The sequence below is a fragment of the Perca fluviatilis genome, chromosome 9 (genome assembly GCF_010015445.1).
Source record: "Perca fluviatilis chromosome 9, GENO_Pfluv_1.0, whole genome shotgun sequence".
Lineage (NCBI taxonomy): Eukaryota > Metazoa > Chordata > Actinopteri > Perciformes > Percidae > Perca > Perca fluviatilis.
The window spans coordinates 10,694,089-10,722,021 of record NC_053120.1 but is presented as its reverse complement, the minus strand read 5'-3'; the positions used below and the strand labels follow the sequence as shown (position 1 = coordinate 10,722,021).

Below are 27,933 nucleotides of genomic sequence, written 5' to 3'. Positions count from 1 at the left end.
TATAAAAAACTCGATTTACGATTCGATTCCCCCCCCTCCCCCCTTCCATTTAAAACAGAGGGAGGAGGGGCTGTGGCTCTGCTCCTCACTCAGTCACAGAACAGAAGACTTGGCGGCCACAGGAGAGAAATACCTCTATAATAGCAGCATTATATTAGCAGCACCTGTGAGTTTATCATTTGACAGCAAAAACGCGAAATGCGGAGTATGTCCCTTACCGGCTAACGTATTTCAAGATGGAGCATGAATATGGAGCATCTACCCCAGTTCATGGTAGTGCAAATGTAAAAATTCAAGCCAAAAGGAATACTTGGAATTGATGGGAGTGGTACATATTTATGAAAAAGGACAAGTTTGTGAATGGGCAACAATAACGAACAAGTAAAAACGTTATATGACAAAAGCTATACGGAAAGGGACTGGCCAGTTAACAATTGAACAACTTCTGTTACAGCTGCCTTTTTTATTTACTTAGGCAGAGGACTAAAACCGCACAATTAACTGTATTGGTAAACCGCAGTTTTCTTCCAAAACCTCAGTTTCATTGAGGTTGGTGAACTTGCAGGACTTGCATTGCATTCAACTCAATCTGAAAGACAAAGGTTACAATAGATTGGTAATAAGCAAAACAGGCATAAGAGAAACAATTAAGTATGAGTACACACTGCAATGCAAAAAAAACTATTGAAAACACTGGACCCATGCTTGGCATGCTTGGAAACGCCTGGTTCTTAGATGATCTAAGAGCTGATTGGTTCAGAATTGACTCAACATGATGTGTTATTGTTTTTGAATAAGAGAGATTTTAATTGATATTAGTCTGATTTGAAGCCTTATTCAGATCACATGTTGTGTTATTGACAATAGCGTTTTGTAGTCAGAGACACTAAACCTGATCATCAGCAACATCCCAGCCAGCAATGACATGTGGGGCCCAGATGGGTTAAGTACGGGTTCCATGGTTACTGTGTGGGCATGGGCTTTGGCTGGGTGAAATCAGCGGGTCCCATGTAGGTTTTGTAGTATGAGTCCCCAAATATAATAAGGGACAGGCATGGGCCAATTGGGCATGGGTTTGAACTGAGAACACATATATGGGTCTTGAATGGCATATTTATGGTCCAAGTGGGCATGGGTTTGAACTGGGAACACATATACGGGTCTTGAATGGCACATTTATGGGCCGAGTGGGCATGGGTTTGAACTGGGAATGCATATATGGGTCCTGCATAGAAGTTTTATGGGCCGAGTGGGCATGGGTTTGATCAGGGAACACATATATGGGTCCTGCATGGCATTTTTATGGGCCAAGTGGCCATGGGTTTGAACTGGGAACACATATATGGGTCCTGCATAGAATTTTTATGGGCCAAGTGGCCATTGGTTTGAACTGGGAACACATATATGGGTCCTGCATGGTGCATTTATGGGCAAAGTGGGCATGGGTTTGAACTGGGAACACATATATGGGTCCTACATGGCAGAGGCGCAAAGTAACTATGTAGGCCTATTGAGTTATGTAATTACTTACTGTACAAATATAAGTAACTTGTAGTAACTCTACATGTAGGCTAATCAAGCATGTTGAGATTGAGTAATTGTAACTCAATACATTTCAAGTCACGCTAGTCACCAAAGAACAAACATTGCATACATGTAGATCTTTTGCCAAAACAATCCATTTTTGTTAGTCGTGCAGAAAATGAAAAAGTTAACTTCCCAAAAATGTAAAAAACATCAAAATAGGTCAAAGTTTACGCTGTGTTGAATTATGCTGATTAGTGGACTCTCAGAAAGGTTGCAGGCCTACCGTAACACTTCAAATAATAGCCCAGTCCCAGACGCCTGTCCCTTGGGGCAGAAACACATATTTAGACAAATAACTATGCTCGATATTATCGGCCGATATTGGCTTTAAAATTCAATATCGGTTAATATCGGTATCGGTTTTTGAAATGGTTTAAAATGACTAAAGTATGTCCTTGTTTTCGCGCTCAAAACGTTAACAGTCCATTCGGAAAGCACTGCTGCTAGCTGTGACTTCGAGGAGAACTTCATATCAGACATTCACAAATTGAGGTAAGTTGAAATATTATGTTGCCAGAAAAATAACACTGCAGATTGTACAGTGGTCTGTATTTTTGGTTTGTGCTGTTTAATCTGATGTAGAATCTAACCAAAAGGAAAAACAGCGGGAGAGGTTGGACAATAATTAATATATCACGATAGACTTTTATTCAATAACGGTGATATGAGTTTTAAACACATTTCCGATATTTCGATATACATTACAGCATAGCTGTCAACCAGGGCCGGCGATTGCCATAGGCGACCTAGGCAATTGCCTAGGGCGTCAAATGTGTTGGGGGCGCCGTGTCGCCCTTAGGTCTACTTCCCAATTAGAACGACAAGCAAAATAAAACGTGTTTATTAAACATGATCATCCTAGGGCACCCCCTCAGCCACACGTTTACTTGTCAACCTTTCATTACGCGACGTTTCCCGTCTCAGGTCAGACTCAAACACACGGAGTCTGAAGCAGAGCTGTGCGTCGCTTAGTGTTCACTCTCTCTGGATTAGTGATGTGCGGATCGATACTAAAGTATCGATATTTACGATCCCAACGTCTCCTGCTCTAGTATCGATTCTCTTATAAAAAGATCGATATTTAAACTCAGTAATTTGGAGTGAGTGTTTATGTTATCAAAAGTAACTTGTTGTCACCAGAAAAGTCTAATTATATCCGGTTAGGGGAAGGAACTACTTCTCCTTCCGCCGGTCAGTTGTGTGTGCACTGCGGCTCTGTGACGGAGCCGGCCGCTGCAGCCATAGACTCTATAATATGTCTATGGCTGCAGCAACCCTTCCTTCGGAATCCCAGCATTCTTACAGCAAGCTAACAGAAAGCAGTTTGTTCTGAGATTTTCTTTATAATTAAATAATATGAGAGTAGTTTATTGTCTTGTCATTATGCAGCTATAATTTGGAATTGGTAAACCTACAGCCTACTTTTTTACTTTACTTTAAACTAGTTGTCACATCACACTACAAATAAAATACGTAAAAAGTATTGGTATTGGTATAGGTATCGGCAATACCAGCCTGGGTATTACTTGGTATCGGATCGAAAAGGAATTAAGTGGTATCGCACATCACCACTCTGGATAAATAGAGACGAGCAGCAGCACAGACACCAGGGGCATCGGACCGGGGGTAAAACCAATACTGATTACCAGGGCCCAAGGGGAGAGAGGGCCCTTGAAAAGTCTGGAATATATTTTATTTTACCTGGATATTTTTATTTCCTAATAACATTTCATAATGCATATCAGAGCCCAAAGAGAAAAAGCAGCATCCACCACACAGACGCCATGAGTGTATTTTGTATTAATGTATTTTTTGGAGAGATGGTTTTTTTTCAGAGATTTTTTGTTTAAATATATTTTTGATTTATTTACCGGTATGTTGTGACATTTAAATAGTTTTTTAAAGATTATGTTTGTTGTTCGATGTAACAATTTTGTATTAATGTATTTTTTGGAGAGATTTTTTTTAAAAATATATTTTTGATTTATTTACCGGTATGTTGTGACATTTAAATTATTTTTTAAAGATCATTTTTGTTGTTCAATTTAACAATATATTTCTTGCAGTTCAAAGCGTCAAGTGTCTTGTATTTATCTTGGACTTATATTCTTAGATTGCTTCCTTAAACCATTTGGCATGGTTGGGCTTAGATAGGCCTTGCATGAATTGCCCAGTTAGGACCCACATAAGATCCTTACAGAGCCCACTTTAAGCCCATAGGGGCATTCACGGTTGAATCCTGGTGCAAGCCCACTTTAAACCCCTTTAGGTAGGTGGGGCCCAAATGGGTCTGACATGAATTACCCAGTTAAGACCCACATAAGACCCTTACAGGTCCCACTTAAAACCCATCTGGGCATCCACGGCTGGCCCCCGTGTGCATCCCGGGTGCAAGCCCATTTTAAACGCCCTTTAAGCAGGTGGGGCCCAAATGGTTCTGTCATGAATTGCCCGGTTAAGATCCCACATAACACCCTTATAGATCCCTTTTAAAGCCCATCTGGGCATCCACGGCTGGATCCTGGGTGCAAACCCACTTTAAACCCCTTTGGGCAGGTGGGGCCCCAATGGGTCTGGCATGATTTGCCCAGTTAGGACCCACATAAGACTCTTACAGAGCCCATTTAAAGCCCATCTGGGTAGCCATGGTTGGATCCCGGGTGCAAGCCCACTATAGACCCATTTGGGCAGGTGGGGCCCAAATGGGTCTGACATGAAGTGCCCAATTAAGACCCATGCAGTACCCTTACAGGTCCCACTTTTAGTACGTCTGGGCTTCCACGGCTTGCCCCAATGTGGATCCCGGGTGCAAGCCCATAATGGGGCCCACATTTGCCGCCCATGAAGCCCTCATCTGGGCCCCACATGTCATTGCTGGCTGGGATATTGCATGTAGAGCATTTTAACAGCTAACGTTACTTTGTCATAATAAAAACAACTGGAGACTCCGTACAAGCTGAAATCGAACAACATTTTAATAAATTGTGAATAGGACCTAACATTATCTGAGTGTTTCTGTGACTTCCTGTTCTGACTGAAGGCTGTTGAAACGACTTGACCACCGCTTTTTGTCAAGCTCCGGATAAAGCTAGCTAGTATCCTGTTGTGTTGTTTGCATGTGGACAAAAGGCCAAACCGCACAGAAAAGCTACAGTTACGAAAATATCCGTGTAACGTTAACGTTACATTACCTATAAGTGCCATCACCGGGGCCTCTCTAAGTTTGCTGTCCGCGTCGTATGTGTATGGGTGTAGGGAGGAGTTGACCCCCGCGTCAGTCAAGCGCAATAATAACGTCCATTATTAGACCCCGCTCAATCTCTAACGTTGCTATCTGTCTTATAAAACCTCCTTGCTTCTCTCCTGAATCGGAAGACAGGGAGATGCAGGTGGAAGTATGTCCATGTGTTGAGGCAGCATGATTTAGCTAGCCCAATCTATTCTTCTTGCCTGTTATTTAGACATTATACGGTAATGTTAACTCACGTTAGTACTAAAGTTACTTTAAAACACTATTCCAAAACACTGACTTGAATTGAACCCTTGAATCTGAAGTAACCTGGCTGCTAGCTTACGATTAGCCGAAGCTAGCGGTGAACGTTAGCTTTGGGCCAAACTGTTACAATAAAGTAACACTGCCTACCTTATCCACAAATTTATCACACAATTATAAAATTACACGATATATATTTTAATTGAAAAACAGGTTCAAACTTGCATGTGTGGGCCAATTGTAGTGTGGGCTCCAGGTTCCACGCAGCTCCGCTGCAAACTGCCAGTGCGGGGATCTGATAACTTCAAGTGACTATGTTTAACTCGGAAAGTTGCCTTTCCCACATTTCACAACAAAGACATATGAGTTATCAGAACTTTTGCACTTGTTGTGGACATTGGAATATCAGTTGTGCATCCCAACTGAATGATGTATTTTGTAATGACTTACTAAATGCCGTTGAATCATACACATTTCAACTTTTGCTGAAGCGACTTACATTTTTTTGTCAAATATTAATAATTTATATTTTCAATTCTTAAACACTTAAAATACTTTTTCATGTCAACAATATTAAGTTGGAGATTTTCCAGTGTATAAATTACATTTACAATAGACTTCATATCTCCTTTTAGTCCAAACATAGAAAGCCATGTGTACCACATACATTTTTTTTGTTTATCTGCCAAAAATTGAGTGTAGTAATGATGGCAACACACTGACTTTTGATCCAGTCAATACTGCTGTCCAAAGTTAACTGCAAAAGGTTGAAAAAGACAATCATGTCTTAATCATAGTAGTTTAAATACTTTAACACTCGTTTGAATTAAGGCCAATAAAGGCTTCTTTTAAGACTAGATTATTATTGTTTTAAAGTTTTGAATTTATAATGTGACATGGACAGAGAAGGAATTATTCTTTTAATAGAGACTTTATTTAGTGTTTTAGCACATTAAAAAGAATACACAGAATCGCTGTCCAAAGGAAACTGCATCTCTGAAATTTTCTCAGATAAACTGAAAGAATAGGTGTTAAGAAAATGATCCTGCTTCTACATAAACCTATATAAACCAGCTACATAAACCAGCTCATTGGATTATCTGGAAGAAGAAAAAAAAACATTGTCACAAGGCTATTTATCAAATGTCATTAAAACCTTTTAATGGGCTTGGCTTAGGATCAGAGTCCACGTTTACTCAGTTTGGGTCCTGATATGGATCAATAACAGGCTACTCTGGAAACTCCAGGAGAGAAACTTTAGTCCGTGAAGTGATTACAACACGCATACTGTACACAAACCGTTTGACCAGATTGACATAGCACACATAAGCTAACAATGCACTTGTGTCGAGACCCTCCTCCTGTGTAAGAGTGAGTGCGGCCAAAATTAATAAGGATGCCAGAAAACTTGATGAAAACATTTCATTTACCGTAAGAGTTTGCAGGAGGTGGAGGATGGGAGTCTAGCATGCAGACACACATACCTGTGCTGCATATGACAAAGTGTTTACCACTGACATTTTTGGGGATTTCAGGGTAAAGTGCTTTGGCTGAGTGTAATTGCTAAATGTCCTAACTATGAATTTTAATTTGGTTTTTGGGTGGACAAAGATCAGCTTAAACTTAATGACTCACTGGAAACTTAAAATGGAAATAGTCTTTTATTTTTATTCAAGGCAGCACAAACAAACATACATTATAAAAATATGTCACTAAAATATATATAAAGTGTCCATTAACACTGATCTAGCATCCAAAAGATGTAAAGAAAACAATTTACAACAAAATGCTCTGGAAATTAAAACAAATGTACAAAGACACACACAAAAATCTGCTCTTAATCCTTAGGTGATCCAACACAGTGTATAAATGTTGGAACCACAAGTATCAAACTGGACAGAAAGGACACTTCCTGGTGCATCAAGATAATCATGTCAGCCAAGATGCTAATGAATAACTAAATGGAAATGAGCATCATCAGCTCATCATCATCATCAGCTCATCATCATCATCATCATCATCATCATCATCATCATCATCATCATCATCATCATCAAGGACTGTATAGAGATTTTTGCCACTTTAACAGACACATTAAAAGCTTGAAAATATAGCAAATATACTGATGTGGCAGTCAGGTGTCCATGACACTGCATGTGTACTGTAGGTCGGTCTGTCTAAGTAAGACTGAGGTGTACTCCCACACATATAAATGGTGCTGGGCAATAAGGCTGCGTATGCATGTGTCCATTAATGTCCTGTATGTATGCATACATTGTCGAGTGTGTGACTCTCAGCAGGTGAGTCTACATACACGTATGCATGTGTGTTTAGATCTAAGCATTTAGACTATACTCCTGCTTGTAGCAACAGGGCCGGCAGACGGCATTGACTAAACCGTTTCCCAGCTGTAAGAGACAGATGATGAACTCCAGCACGGCCAGGCCCAGTAGCACACACAGCAGAGTCACGTTCCACTCTACGATGTGAACCGGCTGAAGACAGCGTGACCAAGTCTCTGGTTGTAAGAGATACCTGGAACACAGAGAGAGAGAGAGAGAGAGAGAGAGAGAGAGAGAGAGAGAGAGAGAGAGAGAGAGAGAGAGAGAGATCAGTTGACGATCAATCACAGTCAGCAGCTGCACTTCTACCAACATTTTTGCATCGGTTACACACCTTGCTCTGAGTGACTGTCTACATTCCTAAAATGCTGAAATACTAAAGGGGGAAGTAGTCTCTGAGTACACACGCTGATGACTTAAATGAGATAAGTAAGGAATGACCAGCTTCTGAAAAGTAAGGATTACCTCCTTTTCTCTGTTTTATATAATTGTAAATCTAATAACTTTGGTTTGGCACTGTTGGTTGGACAAAACAAGCAAATTGTGAAAGTTGTGATGGAGATTTTTCACTGTTTTCTGTCATTTTATAGATTAAATATTTAACAAATTAATAAATTGAATGAATATGAATAAATGCTACCACACGCACATGCACACACACACACACACACACATACAGTATCTCCCTACCTGCCCCCCTGGTCTGCAAAGGGGTACGACCATCCATAAGAGGTGAAGCACTGGGGGCCCTGCACCAAGGCGAATCCTGACATGATGAAACAGTAGCCAGACCCCACCATGCCGACCGCAGCTGCCAACACTGACCCGCACATCTGGAGAGTAACACAAGCAGACAAAGTGATTTAACGTACACGTGTTTGAATGCCTTTGTGAATATGTGTGCGACTTGTGTGTGTTTCATTTATTCGTTTAATATCTCAGATACAGAGGCAGCTGCAACAGACACACACACACACACACAACTGCAGCTGTGCATGTGGCTTGAGTGGTGTGAGCCAAGCTTACTTTGTTAAGTGTTGAATAACAATGGGACCCTTGTTAAATTATCACTGCTGGATTAGCATTAGCATTCCACCTCATAAGGACACAGTGTTGGCTGGCTTAATGACAACTGTACAGTATTATTCTCCGAGTGGGGAGAAAGAAAGAGCAAAATAGCAGTTAAATGGGAACATTATGAAGAGTTGCAATGGGTAAAAGACCAAAAAGCCTTATATTTTGATTTTAAAAAAGTTTAACAGTTCATAAATAATGGTCTGTATGTAGCACACAGAAATATATGAACATCAAATGAAGTCTTGGTTATATATTTAGAGAGCAACTGTTGAGGAATTTCTCAAGACATTTGAGATAGCATTCTGCAGATTCAGCATAAATAAGTGGGGCTTCTCTAGCATTAGTTTAGCATCAGCAGAGGTGGGTAGAGTAGCCAAAAATTGTACTCAAGTAAAAGTACTGTTACTTCAGAATAATATGACTCAAGTAAAAGTAAAAAGTAGTCATCCAAATAATTACTTGAGTAAGAGTAAAAAAGTACTCGGTGAAAAAACTACTCAAGTACTGAGTAACTGTTGAGTAACGTCTGATTTATTTTTTAACATAAGCATTCAATCAGACGGACAAAAATACTAAATAATCATCTTTAGGCAAATTATAGTTCATCCAATCAATAAAATAAATAAAAATGTATTAATTACAAAATAGCTTAAATTAAAAATAATCCAGGTAAATTCAAGTACTTAAAAAATAAAATCCGTAAAATAATAATACATAAAAATAAATAAGCACAAGTAACACAAATTTCCAAACCTACTTTTTTTTACAAGGCTCTGCAGGCAGAACTAGAACAAGGTAATGGAGCTGCTGTTTGGCACTTTTACTAAGGTAAACATGCTTTCATTATGAGGCCAGAGGCCTGTACTACGAAGCAAGATTTGGGGTTAACGAGGTAACTTCAGGTTCAACTCAGGGTTTTCTTTATCACGAAGGTGGATCACTTGATACCGGGTTCAATCGCCGTGGTAACTCATGCTGGACGCCTAACCTGGTCGGGAGCAGGTTATGTTGGAGATCAGAGATCAACCGGTGTAAAAGCACCGCCTACTGACCAATCAATAGGCCTACTCGATTAATAACGGCATCACCGTTCTTATAGAATCAGGCGGAGCTCGGCGGAGAGAGAGAGAGAGAGAGAGAGAGAGAGAGAGAGAGAGACGGGAGAAGAGTGCGCTCATAAAAGTTAAAACATTTAGAGACCGACAACGCCGTAAACATTCCCTGATGGGTATATTTATGAAATATATAGATTTGAATTTGAGGGAATTACATATCGGCTATTTCTCTGCTTGGCCAAGCGCATACCGCGTTTGAATTATGTTTTTTATATTTTTTATTTGCTCTCACGATCGCTTCCACTGGCAGGATTGCAACTGAAATAATAAGCTAATTATGGCTGATTATGGAAAGGACAAGTGTAATTATGGTCAGATCTTGGTCCTGACTGATGGGGAAGTGATATTGATAAGCGTTGATTTACGCATCAGCGTCGCCTATTTTTTGTTGCCAGCTGACAAGACTGCACAACTACGTTTGATTGGTGAAACACAGTCACGTAAAAAGAAAAGTAACGAGCTCATTGTAGCCTAATGTAGCGGAGTAAGAGTACAGTTTCTTCTTCAGAAATCTACTCAAGTAAAAGTAAAAAGTATAGTGATTTAAAACTACTCCTAGAAGTATAATTTTTTCAAAAACGTACTCAAGTAAATGGAACGGAGTAAATGTAACTCGTTACTACCCACCTCTGAGCGTCAGTGTTATTACTCCTTGAGTTAGGCTATTGGTGCAGCCTAAGCTTGGTCTATGTCATATAATGTGCCCATGTAAATGTGGCTGTATACCTTTAAGGGCATTCTGCTACGCACGTACGCACGTGGCGCCTGTAACGTAAGACTCACGCAGTTGTGGAGTTAAGTTTAGCACCTGCCTGTATGTTACCTGCACATTTGCTTAATACAAATGATTCTTTCAAGTATAAGACTTGTGTGGACATTTGAATTCTTTACATGGTGTCAGAAGCGTTTGACGGACACATTGCTTCTTCGAAAAGATGGCCAAGTTTCATCCTCCGGAAAGTTTCGCTTTTGATCGTCCAAATGAATGGGCTGACTGGAAACAACGTTTCCTGCGATTTGGGTTGGCCACTAAACTGAGTAAAGAGGACGGCGAAGTGCAGGTCAGTTCGCTGATTTATGCCATGGGGCCTGAGGCTGAAAACATTTTCAAGTCTTTCACCTTCAAGACAAACGGGGATGAGAAGAAGATTACGACGTATACTTCTACCCTAAACGCAACATGATTCACGAGCGCACCTGCTTTCATCAGAGATTGCAGCGGCCCGGTGAGAAAGCTGAAATGTTTATCAGAGCCCTGTACGAGTTGTCAGAACACTGTGACTTCAGTGTAAACAAAGACAAACACCTCCGTGACCGCATTGTGGTGGGCATTTTGGACAAAGAACTGTCACGTAAATTGCAGCTAATGGCTGATCTTATACTTGCCCAAACCATTACAACTGTTCGCCAGTCCGAGGAGGTTGCACTCCAAGTTCACCTGCAGGGTGAGTCACGTGCAGCGGTGCAGGAAATCCGCGGGAGAGGATTAGGCAGAGGAAAGCCCAAGTGGAAACCTAAAAAGAGAGAAAATGATCAAGGAGACTCGAAATGTGGAAAGTGTGGAAAACTGAAACACAGAGATCCGGAAAGGTGCCCAGCCATGAACTCTACATGCAACAAGTGTAAGAAGGTGGGTCACTGGGAAAATAAATGTTACAGTAAATCAGTCAGTCACAGAGACTGTTTCACAGACACTATATTTCCTGGGTGCAGTCACCAATGAAAACAGAAGTGATGAACAATGGACAATACAGTTTACAATTGGAACAACACCGGTCAAATTTAAAATTGACACGGGTGCAGATGTAAACATTATGGGAGAAGAGACATTCAAGAAATTGGAGTCATCTAATGTCGCACTGTGCAGCCCAGGTGGTCAGTTGGACTGTTTAGGAAAGTTTCAAGCCAGCACAGAATATAAAGGAAAGCCATACTCTTTTCCAGTATATGTCATCAGTGGCTGAAACGCAAACAATCTGCTAAGCAAAGTCACAGCAACGATGATGGGGTTTGTGAAACGTGTCGAAGAAGTCCACAAAGCATTCGGTGAGCATGGAACACTCAAAGCCTGTTAAAATCCTGTTAGGAGATGACGCCAAGCCATACACAGTGCACACTGCTCGTCGCGTTCCGTTGCCTCTACTGCAAAAAGTAAAAGAGGAATTAAAACGCATGGAGGAAAATGAGGTGATTGAGCCTGTGACTGAGCCCACTGACTGGTGTGCGCCTATGGTGCCAGTTCCAAGGAAAAATGTGAAGGTGCGCATCTGTGTCGATTTGAAGAGGTTAAACGAGGCTGTAAGGAGAGAGAGGTACGTCCTTCCAACTGCTGAGGAAATTACTGCTAAACTCAGTGGAGCAACCATGTTCACGTCACTGGATGCTGCCTCCGGGTTTTGGCAGATACCGCTACACCCAGAAAGCACCAAGTTAACCACCTTTATAACACCCTTTGGGAGATATGCATTTAAAAGACTCCCATTCGGAATCGGAAGTGCTCCGGAAATCTTCCAACGAAAAATGACCGAGACCCTCAATGGCCTGGAAGGCGTGGCTATCTTCATGGATGATGTCCTCGTGTATGGAGATACTCCAGAGCAGCACGACCAGCGTCTCAGCAAGGTGCTGGAAAGGATCGAGTCAGCCGGCCTGAAGTTAAACAAAGAAAAATGTAAGTTCAGGCAGGACCACCTTCACTTCTTGGGCCAAGTCATTGACATATCAGGTGTGAGACCTGACCCTGACAAAGTCGAGGCAATCTGGGTGTCTGGGCCTGTGAGAGATTTGAAAATTCCCTTTGTGGCCTTGAGAGCTTCAAATTGGTCACCGACCACAAACCTCTGGTTCCACTCATGAATCGGAAAGACCTGGACAATGTGCCAATACGGTGCCAAAGGCTACTCATGAAACTTATGAGATTTAAACCGATGGCCGAATATGCACCAGGGAAGACCTTAACGGTGGCCGACACACTCTCACGGAGTCCACTACAATGCCTGGAAAAGGAGACACTCACTCTGTCGTAGCGTGCTACATAGCAGCTGTTGTTGACGTCATGCCTGCAACCCCTACGTAGGCTTGAGGCCATAAAGACGGCTACAGCAGCAGACTGTAACCTACAATTGGTGTTGCAGTACATAAAGTCAGGGTGGCCAGAGTATATCCAGTGGGGCAAAAAGGTATTTAGTCAGTCCCACTTAAAAAGATGAGAGAGGCCTGTAATGTCCATCATAGGTACACTTCAACTATGAGAGACAAAATGAGAAAAAAAAATCCAGAAAATCACATTGTAGGATTTTTTATGAATTTATTTGCAAATGATGGTATTTTTAAGTGGGAGAACTTGCACAATTGGTGGCTGACTAAATACTTTTTTGCCCCACTGTAGGCCATGTTCCAGCAGCAATCAGGGAGTATTTTCCCATGAAAGCTGAATTATCTGAATGCAATGGGATCATCATCAGAGGCAGCCGTATGGTGATTCCAGATGTGCTGAGAACAGACATCCTGAACAGAATACACGATGGACACCAGGGTTTGACAAAGTGTAGAGAGCGAGCCCATGCGTCTGTATGGTGGCCCAGCATCTCATCAGAAATCCATCAAAATGTGCAGTCCTGTGCCGTGAGATGAAACCCAGCCAGCGGAAAGAACCTCTCATCTCTACCCCCTTACCTGACCGGCCTTGGAAGAGACTTGCTATGGACCTGTGCGATCATGACAAACACACTTACCTTGTCGTGTCAGATTATTTTTCCCGGTTTCTGGAAATACTTCACACGCCGACAACCACTGCCTCGCAGGTAATCTTGAAGTTGAAGGCAGTGTTTGCCAGATTTGGCTGCCCAGACGAGGTTGTGTCTGACAATGGGCCTCAATTTTCATGCCAGGAATGTAAAGACTTTGCGAGAGTGTTTACTTCACACACATCACCTCAAGTCCACAGTGGAAACTGTCAGGACCAAGGATGCATTGGAAAAAGGGAAACAAGCGTTCTACTTTAATCAGCGCCATGGCGCTATGCCTTTGCCTTCTTTATAGCCAGGTGATCCTGTCCTCATGAAGCTGGACCATCAGAAAGCCTGGAGAACACCTGCCATTGTCTCTGGAGGCAGCGTCACACCACGCTCCTTTGTCATTGAAACACGCCAGGGAGCAACTTTGAGACGCAACCGGCGTCACTTGCAACAGGTTCCTCCGGTGCCTGGAGCCACACATCCTGTTGCTCCAGATGGACTACAGCAAGGAGCTGCCACACAGAAGCCTGACCCCACAGTCTTTGCTGACACTGCATCACCAACCTCCAGTGTTGAACCGCCTGACACACAGACTGGACTGTTCCATACCTGGTCTGGTAGACTCAGTAAACCTGTTGAAAGGTTGAATCTGTGAAGGAAAATCACATGTTCGCTGTGATGGTGTGGCTGTTTTGTTCATTTTTTTGAGCCATGGACTATGGGGAGGGGAAAAGAGAAATTATGGGAAATGTTTATTAATTCTGTGGACTGACAGGTTTATTGACACTGTGAAGAGAGCTGATGTTATAATGCTCGTTAATATAATGCACAGAGTTACAGCCCTTTCTTTTTTTTTTTTTTCTATGACTATTTATCATTGTAGATTTTTCATTGAAGCATCAAAACTATGAATGAACACATATGGAATCATGTACTTAACAAAACAGTGGGAAATAACTGAAAACATGTCTTATATTTTAGATTCTTCAAAGTAGCCACCCTTTGCTTTTTTTATTAATAAGGGAAAAAAATTCCACTAATTAACCCTGACAAAGCACACCTGTGAAGTGAAAACCATTTCAGGTGACTACCTCATGAAGCTCATTGAGAGAACACCAAGGGTTTGCAGAGTTATCAAAAAAGCAAAGGGTGGCTACTTTGAAGAATCTAAAATATAAGACATGTTTTCAGTTATTTCACACTTTTTTGTTAAGTACATAATTCCATATGTGTTCATTCATAGTTTTGATGCCTTCAGTAAGAATCTACAATGTAAATAGTCATGAAAATAAAGAAACACATTGAATGAGAAGGTGTGTCCAAACTGTGGGCCTGTACTGTATGTTTGATGAGTTAAGTCAACTGATATTAGTGCCTTACTGTTTAATCAAATGCAGTACCTTTCAAATGTTCAGTTATAGTAACAGTCAGGATATCTTTTGATTCTTGTTTATCCTCAGAGAAAGAAAAAAACTTAAAAGGGGAGATGTCATATAATGTGCCCATGTAAATGTGGCTGTATACCTTTAAGGGCATTCTGCTGCGTTCCTACGCACGTACGCATGTGGCGCCTGTAACGTAAGACTGATGCAGTTGTGGAGAGTTAAGTTTAGTACCTGCCTGTATGTTACCTGCACGTTTGCTTAATACAAAGGATTCTTTCAAGTATAAGACTTGTGTGGACATTTAAATTCTTTACAGCCTAGTGTACTGTAGTTCGGTAAGTCCCTTACCATTAAACTCTCATTCCAGCAGCAGCTACATTTCCCCAGAGTGATGAAGACCACAGCTGGAAACAGCATCTGGAAAAACACAGTTAACTGATTTGTTAAAACAGTAGCATTCATTCTTTTTCTTTCACTTAAGGAAATTATACACAAAACGTTTGAGATAAGAAAGTAGTATAATAGTAGCCTAAAGTAGGCCTAAATATATAGATGCTAAAGCTATGCAAGATGTACCATCACCCATATCACTACAGCCCTACAAGTCAAGCCAAGTCAATGCAAGTCAAATTTATTTATAAAGCACACAGCCTACAGTCCCTTCTAAGATCTTTGCCCCACCAGAAATGAATGGGTTGGTCAATCATCAACCTTGTTAAAAGCAGTATTCTTTATATGGATATTACCAGAGGTGTCAAGTAACGAAGTACAAATACTTTGTTACCTTACATAAGTAGAAAGTTTGGGTATCTATACTTTACTGAAGTAATTATTTTTATATATAATTATTATAGCAGACTTTTTACTTCTACTCCTTACATTTTCACGCAATTATCTGTACTTTCTACTCAGTTCTACTACTTCAGTTTGGCATGTTTTCATTCTGGCTTTTCATCGTTCAAAAGAACACACACACACAAAAAAAAAAAACCTATCCAGATAAATCACGCCATCGGGAGAGAGTGAATTTGATTGTGGTTGGATGAGAAGTATAAACATATACCATTCCAACGTACGCGATCCATTGCACCTGCACAGACCCGGTGCTAATACGGCACCGGTGCCTTAATGACCGTTATCTACCGGACCGAATAGCAATGGACGGAAAATGGACGTTAGAGGGAACCGAAACATCACCGCACGAGACGCTAGTTAACACTAGACAACAGGGGCCTGTTGCACAAAACCAAGATAAGGGATTAAGCCGGGATATTCAGGTTATCTTGGATGAATTTAGCTTTGATTTGGTTGCACAAAAGCAGGCTGAATTAAACCCAGCCAAGTAACCATGGAGATTTATTCTTTGCAGCTAGCCTGGTTCAGAGCAGGCTAACAGCCAGGCTAAGATTAATCCTGGAGTCTAAATCAGCTGCCGTTCTGATCCAAAATAAACGTGTTTAACAGTTATTTTGTTGTCTTCTGAATGTATTCTGCTTCATTTTATTATATTCCTGTCACGAGTTTGATTCAAATCCAACTACTGCAGTTGTTGAGATGGTGAGAAATGATTGCACTGGCACCCTGAGATAAAGTGGGACGATAAGGAGGAAATGGGCTTTGCCTCCGCTGCTCTCCTCGTGAAATGTGCCCCGTGCAACATGGGGAGGCGGGGGGAGGCAGGAGGATCCTCCCACACCGCGCAGCGGACTCTAAAAGGGGACTTTTAGCGTCAATAACAACAACGATGGCACCTGATCAAACGTCCTTTTTTTACCAAATGGGAGTGAGAATGTGTTGGAATGCCACAAAGCTTCTTAATCATTTTATTTTGGTGCTGTCACTTGTCATCTTCGAGCTTGGGAGTGAGAAAAAAAACATGAATAATAACAGGCTACATTGTTTTACAGATATGCTTACAGTGTGTATTGAAGTCACTTCTTTTTCTAGTTTTTGTCCAGTCATGTTGTTCTGTATGAACATTAATTGTAGAAAGATATTTAGAATTAGATAGCTTATGGAGATTTGTGCATATGGTTGTAAAACATATTCTCGCATTATGAATAAGGGTTTGAAATTAAGCCTAGTCATTAGGGTAAATTTCCCGAGGAACATTAATTCCCTCTGCTCACTTTTAAGGCAAAGTAGGCTAAATAATAATACATTTAATTTATATAGTGCTTTACAGGCTACTCAAAGACACTTTACACTAAAACCAGCACATTTAGCACATAAAAACAGATACAGCTGTAGTGGAAGTTCCTTTGCAGCAGGGGTAAAGGTTTTCAGAGTTTAGTAAAGTGAAACAAATAAGACTAGTCTGAGACTAAAACCAAGTTGGGTTTTTGTATTTTATTAAAGATATATTTGCAAATATAGGAGCAACATGATTTCACAAAAGGCCGCAGCCCAGTGTGGAGTCAGTTTCTCAAATGAGTGAACAGAACACTAGGCTTATATGCATCTTCAGAGTGACAGCACACACGCACTTGGATTATTATGACGCTACAATTTTGACAGGCAATCTGATACACATGAAGACAATCAAGAAATACAAGAGACATCTTGGAGCCATCTCACCTCCTCCTCCCTCTACGACTTTCACCCCCCTAGTTACATCTTAACTGGCATGGGAAAACTAGAGATAGTTTTAGGGTGACCTTGTACCTTTATCGGTTCAGGCAAACAGTGCTCACATTATGTTCTAGACTGGATGTCTCACAAAGTTAGAATCAAAATCTACATGTGGGAAATGAGATAAACTCTTTCAGCATTTGTGAGAGAATTAAAGTACAAATAAAACCTAAAAAATATAAGGAATTATGCTTAAATATAATTTTCCCATTACACAGCAATAAAACCCATAAAAAAAGCATATAGCAATTAAAACGTGGAGTGACTAAGTAGATTTTTTTTAAATCCATACGTATTCAGTCGGTCCGCTATTGTCTGTCGGGCTTTTTTTTACGTTTGATAACAGCCGTGTTTCCATTTTTGCATATTATATGTTTCACCTCCTCTAAATTTCCATTAGAAACTGCTGCTCAGCGGATGAAACATATGCTACACACGTCTTTTCCATTTCTGCATCAGTAAATCTGTGATCAATACCGTGGTCTATTTAAGAAAGCCGTGAACGTGCACTTATCCCAGCTATCTACACCTGGCTTGACATAGCTTCACCTACTTATCCTGGCTCGGCAAACATGCAACCGATTAAGCCGCGATGAGCGGATCACACTAAGTCAAGCTGCGCTTTTTCAGTTATCCTGGATTTCTTTATTCTACTTTAGTGCAACAGGCCCCAGGTAACGTTAGCCTACCGTTAGCTAGCAGCTGGAGTAAACATGGTTAAAATGCTGACAGCCCTTCTGAGTTTGCAGGTATGATTTTAATATAACATTATAGTCATTATGGCCTTTTTTTTGGGGAGGAGGTAGTGCACTATACTGCCCTACAAAGCAAAAAGGCAGTAACTGCATTTTTGGTCAAAAATGAGTTATTATCATTTTCATGACATTCAAGACATCCTTTGTTATGTGACAAAACATCTTATCTCAAATGTGTGTCGTTTTGGAGAAAAATGGTAGTCGTTTGTACAGTAACTGCAAAAAGCCCTAGTGAAACAAAGCAAGAGTACAGTAACATCCATTACTGTATTCTTGTTATGTTTTACCTAACAAAAAATAACTGTTGCTGCGCAGTGAAGTTACTGTTTCCATGGTGAACACACACAGCTGATTTCGCGATCATTTGCGATTTCACCCTTCTAACTTAACACAAATTTTGTTTAAGATGGCACAAAGCCGTGGAAAGAAGATGGTCGAACTGGCGTTGAAAAGAAAATACCCGGAGAATGATAAGTAACAGTGACAGATTAAACATTTAGAGACTAGGCTATCACAATATAAACACCTGTCAGCCGCCAGGGGCCTGTTGCACAAAACTAGGATATTAGAATATTTTTTATATCTGATTGATAAAATATGTTATGGTATAAATTACCATGAGTCGAAATTAATTTATTTAATTAAAAATTTATACTATACATTTTATCACTATTATTATTAGTAGTAATTCAATATTTTATAATTTTTTTAGATGTGGTTATCTAATATTATTTATAATATTATATAATGATAATAGAAGAAAAAACAAGTATACTATTGTGACCCACCACGCCTTGTCTGTGGGTATTCTTTTCACGCTAAACAGTACAGACAATGTGTGAGCAGGCACCTTCTGGGTAAATATATGCTTGTGTTTGTTAAATATAGGATACATTTAGAATGTTTTGTATTTGATTTTGACCTGCTGTCGTTTTGCCCGTTCATGTTTATTCATCACAGCACACACACACATTCTTTATCACAAATTAATGGAGTGAACTAAAAATTAGTATTTTTTTGTTTGTAAAAAAAAAAATTAAATAAAGATGTATTTTCTTGATTTGCTAAATACCACAAAATAGTATAGTTTAGAAAAAAATAAACTTTAGTAATGTGCTTAAAAACAAAAAAAAAATCTGTCAATATAATAGAAAAATTCTCTAATTTTTTCCATAAAACTTAATTTTAGAAAAGTTTCTTGTTTCATGAGATTATTTTGCTTATTGGTAATTTTGCAAGAAAATATTTAAGATTTTTGAGATATTTTGTTAATGAACTAGAAGTAAAGAATTTTGCAGTAGTAAAACTTTGAAGTTATATTAGTTTATAGTATCTATTATTTTTTTTTTTAAATTGTTTATTCTGAACAGCTACATTAATAGAGGAAAAGGGAAAGAGAAGTGAAGTTATGAGTTTTATAATGTGTGTAATATTTTTAAGTTTGAGATGTTAAATATTGAATTGTATTGTGTTTAATGTGTAATTGTGCACACTATACTTGCCACTTTTTTTTTTTATTGTGGTGTTGTCTTTTTATATTGATATGAGGATTTGGCTATTTTTATTGTATGTTTAGATCTTTTGTGACGCCCCAGGGCAGGACTTCCTCTCAGAGGTCCATTCAGATAGCATTATGCTAACAGGCGATACATAATAATGTGGTCCTATTCAAAATAAATTGTCCCCATTTGGACCTTGATACAGCTTAGCAATGTGAGACTTTAAGCAGCCGTTTCAGCACCAGAACAGCTTCCGGGTGGAAAATATTGACCTAAAATGGTCAAATTAGTTTTGGTTTTGGTATATCCATGTTCAGGAAAAGAAATGGTTCCAATTATTTCAAATACAGTGTATCTAACACACCCAGAGCCCAAGTTGTGGCAAAATAGTTTTTGGAGAATCTGTAGTTACTGCCTTTTTCCTTGGTATGGTGGCACGTTTTGGTAAGTAATACAAAGCAAGAATACAGTAACTGCAAAATAGGGGTAAAATATCAAATTACATATGAGGATTGATATGTACAAAGAATAAGCCTTTTATAAAGTAACAAAAACAGCCACATGTTCAATAATCTACCTACAACTACTTAGCTGGATAACTTTAAAGTCATTTTTTTCAGTTCTGCACTCTGCGTAGTTACTGCCTTTTTGCTTTGTAGGGCAGTATAGGCCCCTGTGGGGCGGGCTACTTTTACTTGAGTTGATACTTCAACTTCTACAGAAGTCTTTTCAAACCCTAGTATCTATACTTCTACTTGAGTAATGAATGTGAATACTTTTGACACCTCTGGATATTACCTAAAAGACCCGTCATCTAGGAAGTGTTAAATAACATGGCAAAGGGTAAATATGGTGCATACAGTAATCAGGATCATTTGCCGTCTTTGACTGTTAGCATGCTTTGTTAGCATTACCATAGAAATGAGATTTAAAAGTATCCTAACGGGTTGCACAAGTGAAACTTTTGACCTGTTGTTGGTGCTACATGAAAGGTCAGGGGATCAGGGTTCATCTTTTTTGGACCATACACATCAATACTAAATTAAATTACAACAAATCTGATAGTTGTGACAATACAAGTGGTCAAACAAGAGCTACAGCCACAGATGTTGTACAAATGTCGCTCAGGGAAAAGAGAGAAAACTGCAGGGGATAGAGAGAAATAATGGCAGTCTGTTTGTTTGTTTCAGGGTGCTCCTGTTTTACTATCCCTCCCTCCCTTTTTCCTCTCCTCCTCTTTCCTGTGTTGTTGTCTCTATCCCAGCAGTCAAGGACTTTAACCTTTGTGTTGACTTTGGGTCACAGTGACCAGTGCTTGAAGTGGAAAAAAAGGTGGCGGTACTCTCTTGCATTGACAAATCATTAGGCTATGACATTTGAGATTTCTACAGTGAAAAACAAAACTTGGAGATATTGCACAATTATGTGCACAATATTGTACAACAACAATTGTTATTTATTGTCATTTACAACATAAATGTATGTAACAAGTCGTGTGTGTGTGTGTGTGTGTGTGTGTGTGTGTGTGTGTGTGTGTGTGTGTGTGTGTGTGTGTGTGTGCGTGTGTGTGTGTGTGTGTGTGTGTGTGAGAGTGTGGGATTCTCTTGACAGCTGTTGTAAAATGGTAGCTGCTGCTCCTTTAAGAGCGCTCAGTGCGTGCGTGTGTGTGTGTGTGTGTGTGTGTGTGTGTGTGTGTGTGTGTGTGTGTGTGTGTGTGTGTGTGTGTGTGTGTGTGTGTGTGTGTGTGTGTGTGTGTGTGTGTGTGTGTGTGTGTGTGTGGGAAGGGGGCACTGGCAGAGGAGAAATACAGAGAGGAAGCAGCTGCTAGACATGTAGATGCGACCGGAGCAGAGTTGTTGGAATAAGTTTAAGTGTTGTAGCCTACACAGTGTGTGCGGTGTCCGAAACAAACTCGACACACTTCTTTTTAGTTTCTAGGTTTTCAGCAGTGAAAAATCTGTTACGGTCAGGCTGCAGACATCAGACAGCTTTTCCGAACTACCGTCCGTGGCCAAGCGAACATCTGATAGGGTGGGCCGACTGCTTGCCTTTACGTGATTTGTCAAGGTCCGAGGTAAATCACGTAGTGCCGTCTGTAGTTTATGTAACGTTAGGGTCAATCTGTCTGACACTGACGCTTTCTCTGTCAGTGGTAGAGTACCGGCTACATGCAAGAAGTAGCGGTACGCAAGAAAAAGTGCAGGTACGCTTAAGTGTAAAATGTAGAAGTGCCGGTACTGCGTACCGGTGAGTACCGGCCCACTTCGAGTACTGACAGGAAGACAACACAAGGGTTAAATCAAGTACTAACACAGTGAGGGAAGTTCCCAATTTCCCAAAGATCATAGGCATCATTGCATACACATCCTGGATGTCCCCCTAAAGATTATCTTTGAGCAGAGGCAGAGAGGGAAGTGCACCGCGAGAAAGGAAGATAGAGAAAAGAGGAAAAAGGAGGGAGGAAGAGCGAGGGAGATAAAGATAGATTTCTCTCCCAGGGGTTTAGTTTGCTCTTTGACTCTTTAACGTTCTGTCATTTTCACAAAGAAAGGAAAAGACAACAGGGATATTTTCTTGGCACACAGAGAACACAAAGAAAACACAGAGAATGGTTAAGGTGATATATTAAATACATAAAGTTTTATGTAATTAATGTGTAATTAATTACAGGGGAGTTACAAAGCAAAAGTGTCATTCAGTTTCACTCCGCAGCTCCCAAAGAGCTCACACAGAAACACACTGAATATAACAGTTTGGCAAAAGTATTCTCAGACCAGAGAAAAAACAAAACATAAATGAAGATAGTCATGTATGAAAATCTCCCGAAATAACACAAATAACTCCCTGTGCTTGCAGAAATGTTCTCTCTTCTAATGGCGCTTTTCCATTACATGGTACCTACTCGCCTCGCCTCGACTCTACTCGCCTTTTTTGGTTTTCCATTACGAAAAAAAGTACCTGGTACCTGCTAACAGGTCCTTTTTTTAGTACCTCCTCAGTCGAGGTTCCAAGCGAGCTGAGGCGAGCCGAGAAGGTGACGTGAAACCCTGCAGGCTACAGATTGGTCGGAAAGAATTGTCACTGCATTGCTAGCGACAGACGGCATTTTTAAATAGTTTATCCAGCGGTGTTTTTTTGCTGCCGGAGGCTCCACGCAGAGCTTTCTCCGTAGCATACAAGTGGCCTGATGTTTATACTTGTGCGCTGGTGTGTGTCGAGTCGCCGTGTGTGTGTGTGTGTGTAGCTGGTGAGCGAGGGAGAAGTGAGAGCGTGCCGGCGATTAGCTCCACAGCGAGTAGTGACTCTAGAGTCATATATATGTGAGAGAAACAAAGTGTCTTCCCTGTTCTTTCTGACCACGGTGGGAAATCTGGAGCAGTAAAAGTTAACTATCTTGTTGATTTCATGTTGTTTACGGAGAAGGAGAACCAGGAAATGAGTCGGGGGGGAAATGCAACGCTACCAAGCCACGCCCACGGCAGTCGCTATGACGACCAGCCACGCTGAGGCGGTACTAAAATCTGCAATGGAAAAGGGACGCACAGTGCGCTGAGTCGAGGCGAGGCGAGTCGAGCAGGTACCTTGTAATGGAAAAACGCCATAAGATGCAACAAGAATATACAGACCAACCTAATCACAGTACTACTACTACTACTGTATATTCCTAAAATAGTGAGCCTTTATTCCCCTCAACTGGGTTTTACTAGAGGCCTTTATTTCTAAATTCCCACCAGTTTTTCATCATGTTTTAATAAGGACCCTGTTTTGTGGTCCATTCCCATTTGTTGCTGTTTGATTTTAATACTAACTTCCTCCATAGTTCATATTAAGAACCTTCCAGCAGTTCAAGGAGCCTCATTTTTATTGTCATTTACAGCATGTGAAAGGAACATTTTAGGATTCAAACCTTTCTCTCTCATAACTTGACTGGTCTTTAAAATGCATTGCTCATTGTTCTGCATCCTCTTCCGGTTGTGAAATGCATGGCCCGTGCTGATTCATCGCCTCTATAAATAAAGTTTTTTAACAATGAGAAAACATGCAGCACCAAAATGTTCAAAACTTGTTGTACCTTTTGGTTTGTTCTGACAGCTTTGCACAGAACTTAACTAGCAGTTAAATTGCCCCTCTTCTGCATTAAATGAGCTGCTAAGAAATGTCTCCTTTAAATGGTCAAAAGTAGTGGAAACACACACTTGCTTGGTCATGTATATAATTTACTTTTCTGCTAACCATTTTCTATGCAGTCTGTTGTCATGTAGAATACAGTATATATATTACAGTGACATGCTAAGATGTTCGGAGCCTTTCTTTACTTCCAAACTGAAAAATAATCTAAATATTTGTACAGAGTGAAGCTGCATGCGCCCAACACAAGTGCACTGCTGTTCAACAAGGTTAATCTTGTTTGGGAAAATACAATCTCTCCTCTGTTCCTCCTTAAAACCAAACTAAAAGAACAGCTCCTTTCTGCTATCGGAGCATAAACCCAACAGATCAGCAGCATGTAGCAGACGGATTAACTGTGAATTCACATAACACTCCATTGTTCTCAATGAGCAACTGCAGACACTCAGACTGAATGGTGTTGAAGGGGACACAATTGACATTTAATAATATTTGGTCTAAAACAGCATGTTTTATGAATCAAAGGCTTACCCTGCATACAAATAAGCGCAACAAAACAAATCAACAAATTACAATGGACGAGAAAGGCAAGTTAAAAGCATGAAAGAGCCTGAATTAGCATCAGTCTGATATAATAAACATATAAAAAAAGGCTTCAGTCTATATAATAACACACACTGTATCTACTTTACATGTACCAGCGTCTGTCTTTATACCACTGAATAAGGGCGGACGTTTTTTTTTAGTAAATGCAGCTCGTTAATGAGGCTTTTTTAAGGTATGCATCGCTAAAAAGCTGTGAAAGAATCTCATTCATAAAAAAAAACTGCGGTCAAAGCATGGTTTTAAAGAATGTTGCTGATGAAAAGTGTATCTCATGACTTTTAGTTTCAATTAATTTCTCTCTCCAGTGCAACTGACAGTGATAAGTTCCACCACGTGGTACCCGTGACCTCAATTAAACCTACGCCGACATTGTTTAAACCGCCTCTGCCAGGCAAAATAATCCAATCCAATATTTTGAAAATGGCTGCAACATTGCACCGATACCAAACATTTCAACTTATTTTCATTTTCATCCATTTTGGTGAATGACGATTTCACAGAAGTACAGAAGTTATAGTCAGATCATACAGACTCGTAACTCTTTACCCTCGGAAGTTTCACAGCTTTCTGTATCAGCTTATTACAGTATATTATTTTCCACACTCATACCATGTAAAAAAAAAAAAAGATAAAAAAAAGGAAAGACCAAAACCTGCCACAAATACAGATGCCAAACTTTGAGTAAATATCATATTCAAATCTCTATGCACCAAGCTCACACTGCTGCAACTGCAATCCGATTCTATTTGAGCAGCAGGCCATGAATGGCAGGATGTGCCCGACGTGGGAAAAGGAGCTATTATGTTTAAAGTGGTGAATGACAAATCAGGGTTTTGTCTAAAATCTTGTCGCACACAAAGAATAAAATATAGTTTAAGGTCTTTTTTGATTATTGATTGGCATAAAAAACAAAGTAAAGTATTTTTTAAAAGATGGTATACACATTTTAAACTTAATGTAAAGCAAAAACTTTGGGCTGTATAAAGTTGAAGGAAAGTTATTTTCATGATGCTAAAGTTGAGCTTTTAAAGAGAGGATAACCACACTACACTTTGTTTGGTCAAGGTAAAATAACGGGACCTTAGTGTGTGGTTCTCCTTTCTTCAAAATATGTCACTGCAATGAACAGCACCTAATGTTTGGTGTATGTTCACCAGTAAACTAAAGTTTCTAAAGAAATCTGATGATCTGACCAAAGCTGAAAAAATTGGAATCAGAATATTTTGACATTACCAAAACCTATAGTATAACCCTAGAAATATAACAAATACTCATCATCTAATTAAAACATGAAGGCAGTTTTTTACGCACCAGCAATCCACCTCCTCCTAGTCCACCAAAGTACCAGATGTAGCTGGCCAGGCGGTCCTGCTGGATGTAGCTGATTTCTCCCATGGGAAACAGCAGCAGCAGGTTGGCCAGGATACAGCAGAGGGCCAGAGGCAGCAGGGCCAGACCCAGAGACCTGGCAAAACCCACCGAACAACACATCGCTCAACCTAAAACACACTCACAACCGCAGGGAGGAGAGGAGAGAACTGGAATGGGCCGAGGAGAGCAAGAGAAAGAGAGCAAGAGGGGAGGGAAGGGTCAGAGCTGGGGAGCCAGGAAACAAAAACAAGTGACAAGAGCCTGCTGTATGTTAGTGTGCGTTAGGGGTGTGTGTGTGTGTGTGTGTGTGTGTGTGGGGGGTTAGGGTTAGGGTTAGTTCTGCCATGACATAATGTGGAAACACACTCACAGGCAGAGGGCTCACCAATGGCTGCACAGAGCTCAGCCAGAAATATGAAAAAAATGTGTGTGTGTGGGGGAGGTGTGGGGGGGGGGTGGATGTGGGTGGGTGTGTGTTTCCCACAGCCTCTTAGTAAGCCTGGCCTCACACAGCACTCTGGAGTATTAATTTCCCTCGATTACAACAGTCATTTTCTTATTTCCTTTCTTCCATGGTAAACACATTTGTAGTAGATGTACCATATTAAATATTATACTACATTCCTCACTTTATCAATTATTGATAATTTAGTCTATAAGATCTATTATATATATAAAGAAGAAAAAAATAAGCAAATCTTCACATTTGCAAATCTTGTGAGCAGCTAACTAATGGACTAATTATTTCAATACTAATCTGTACTATACCAATAGTAGTACTGTATATCACAGTGTTAACCAAGTACCCATGGGTATAAAAACCACTGGGTCACCAATCACACCCAAGACAATGAGTTATTTTGACCCAGTTTTAGTGTTATTTAGAAATATTTTAAATGGTAACAATGTCATATTTACATTTCTGTTAAGCCATCCGTCAAACCAAAAGGGTGCATATACATGTGCACCTATAAAAACTTAAAGGTGCAGGAACCAGCAGAAGAAGAAGTATTCCGATAATTTACTATTACAGTAAAAGTAGAAATCCTCATTCATAAATATACTTTATACCAAGTGAAAGTTTAGAAATAAAAATGTTACTTAAGTGAACGTACAGAAGCATTAGCAACAAAATGTACTTAAAGTACAGTGCCTTGCGAAAGTATTCGGCCCCCTTGAACTTTTCGACCTTTTGCCACATTTCAGGCTTCAAACATAAAGATATAAAACTGTAATTTTTTGTGAAGAATCAACAACAAGTGGGACACAATCATGAAGTGGAACGAAATTTATTGGATATTTCAAACCTTTTTAACAAATAAAAAACTGAAAAATTGTGCGTGCAAAATTATTCAGCCCCCTTTAAGTTAATACTTTGTGCGCCACCTTTTGCTACGATTACAGCTGTAAGTCGCGTGGGGTATGTCTCTATCAGTTTTGCACATCGAGAGACTGACATTTTTGCCCATTCCTCCTTGCAAAACTGCTCGAGCTCAGTGAGGTTGGATGGAGAGCGTTTGTGAACAGCAGTTTTCAGTTCTTTCCACAGATTCTCGATTGGATTCAGGTCTGGACTTTGACTTGGCCATTCTAACACCTGGATATGTTTATTTGTGAACCATTCCATTGTAGATGTTGCTTTATGTTTTGGATCATTGTCTTGTTGGAAGACAAATCTCAGGTCTTTTGCAGACTCCATCAGGTTTTCTTCCAGAATGGTCCTGTATTTGGCTCCATCCATCTTCCCATCAACGTTAACCATCTTCCCTGTCCCTGCTGAAGAAAAGCAGGCCCAAACCATCATGCTGCCACCACCATGTTTGACAGTGGGGATGGTGTGTTCAGGGTGATGAGCTGTGTTGCTATTACGCCAAACATAACGTTTTGCATTGTTGCCACAAAGTTCGTTTTGGTTTCATCTTACCAGAGCACCTTCTTCCACATGTTTGGTGTGTCTCCCAGGTGGCTTGTGGCAAACTTTAAACGACACTTTTCATGGATATCTTTAAGAAATGGCTTTCTTCTTGCCACTCTTCCATAAAGGCCAGGTTTGTGCAGTATACGACTGATTGTTGTCCTATGGACAGAGTCTCCCACCTCAGCTGTAGATCTCTGCAGTTCATCCAGAGTGATCATGGGCCTCTTGGCTGCATCTCTGATCAGTCTTCTCCTTGTATGAGCTGAAAGTTTAGAGGGACGGCCGGGTC

The 27,933-nt window shown here is 40.3% G+C and overlaps 1 protein-coding gene across 1 annotated transcript; it reads right to left on the bottom strand.

The window, feature by feature from the left end:
- Positions 1-7,139: 7,139 nt before the first annotated feature.
- Positions 7,140-25,999, bottom strand: tm4sf18 (transmembrane 4 L six family member 18). The gene is made up of 4 exons (XM_039812277.1): positions 25,667-25,999; positions 15,085-15,153; positions 8,113-8,255; positions 7,140-7,615 (listed from the first exon to the last, which is right to left on the bottom strand). Exons 1-4 carry the CDS (start codon positions 25,844-25,846, stop codon positions 7,417-7,419), a joined length of 591 nt encoding a protein of 196 aa, XP_039668211.1. The 5' UTR covers positions 25,847-25,999; the 3' UTR covers positions 7,140-7,416.
- Between the last annotated feature and the right edge of the window lie 1,934 nt (positions 26,000-27,933).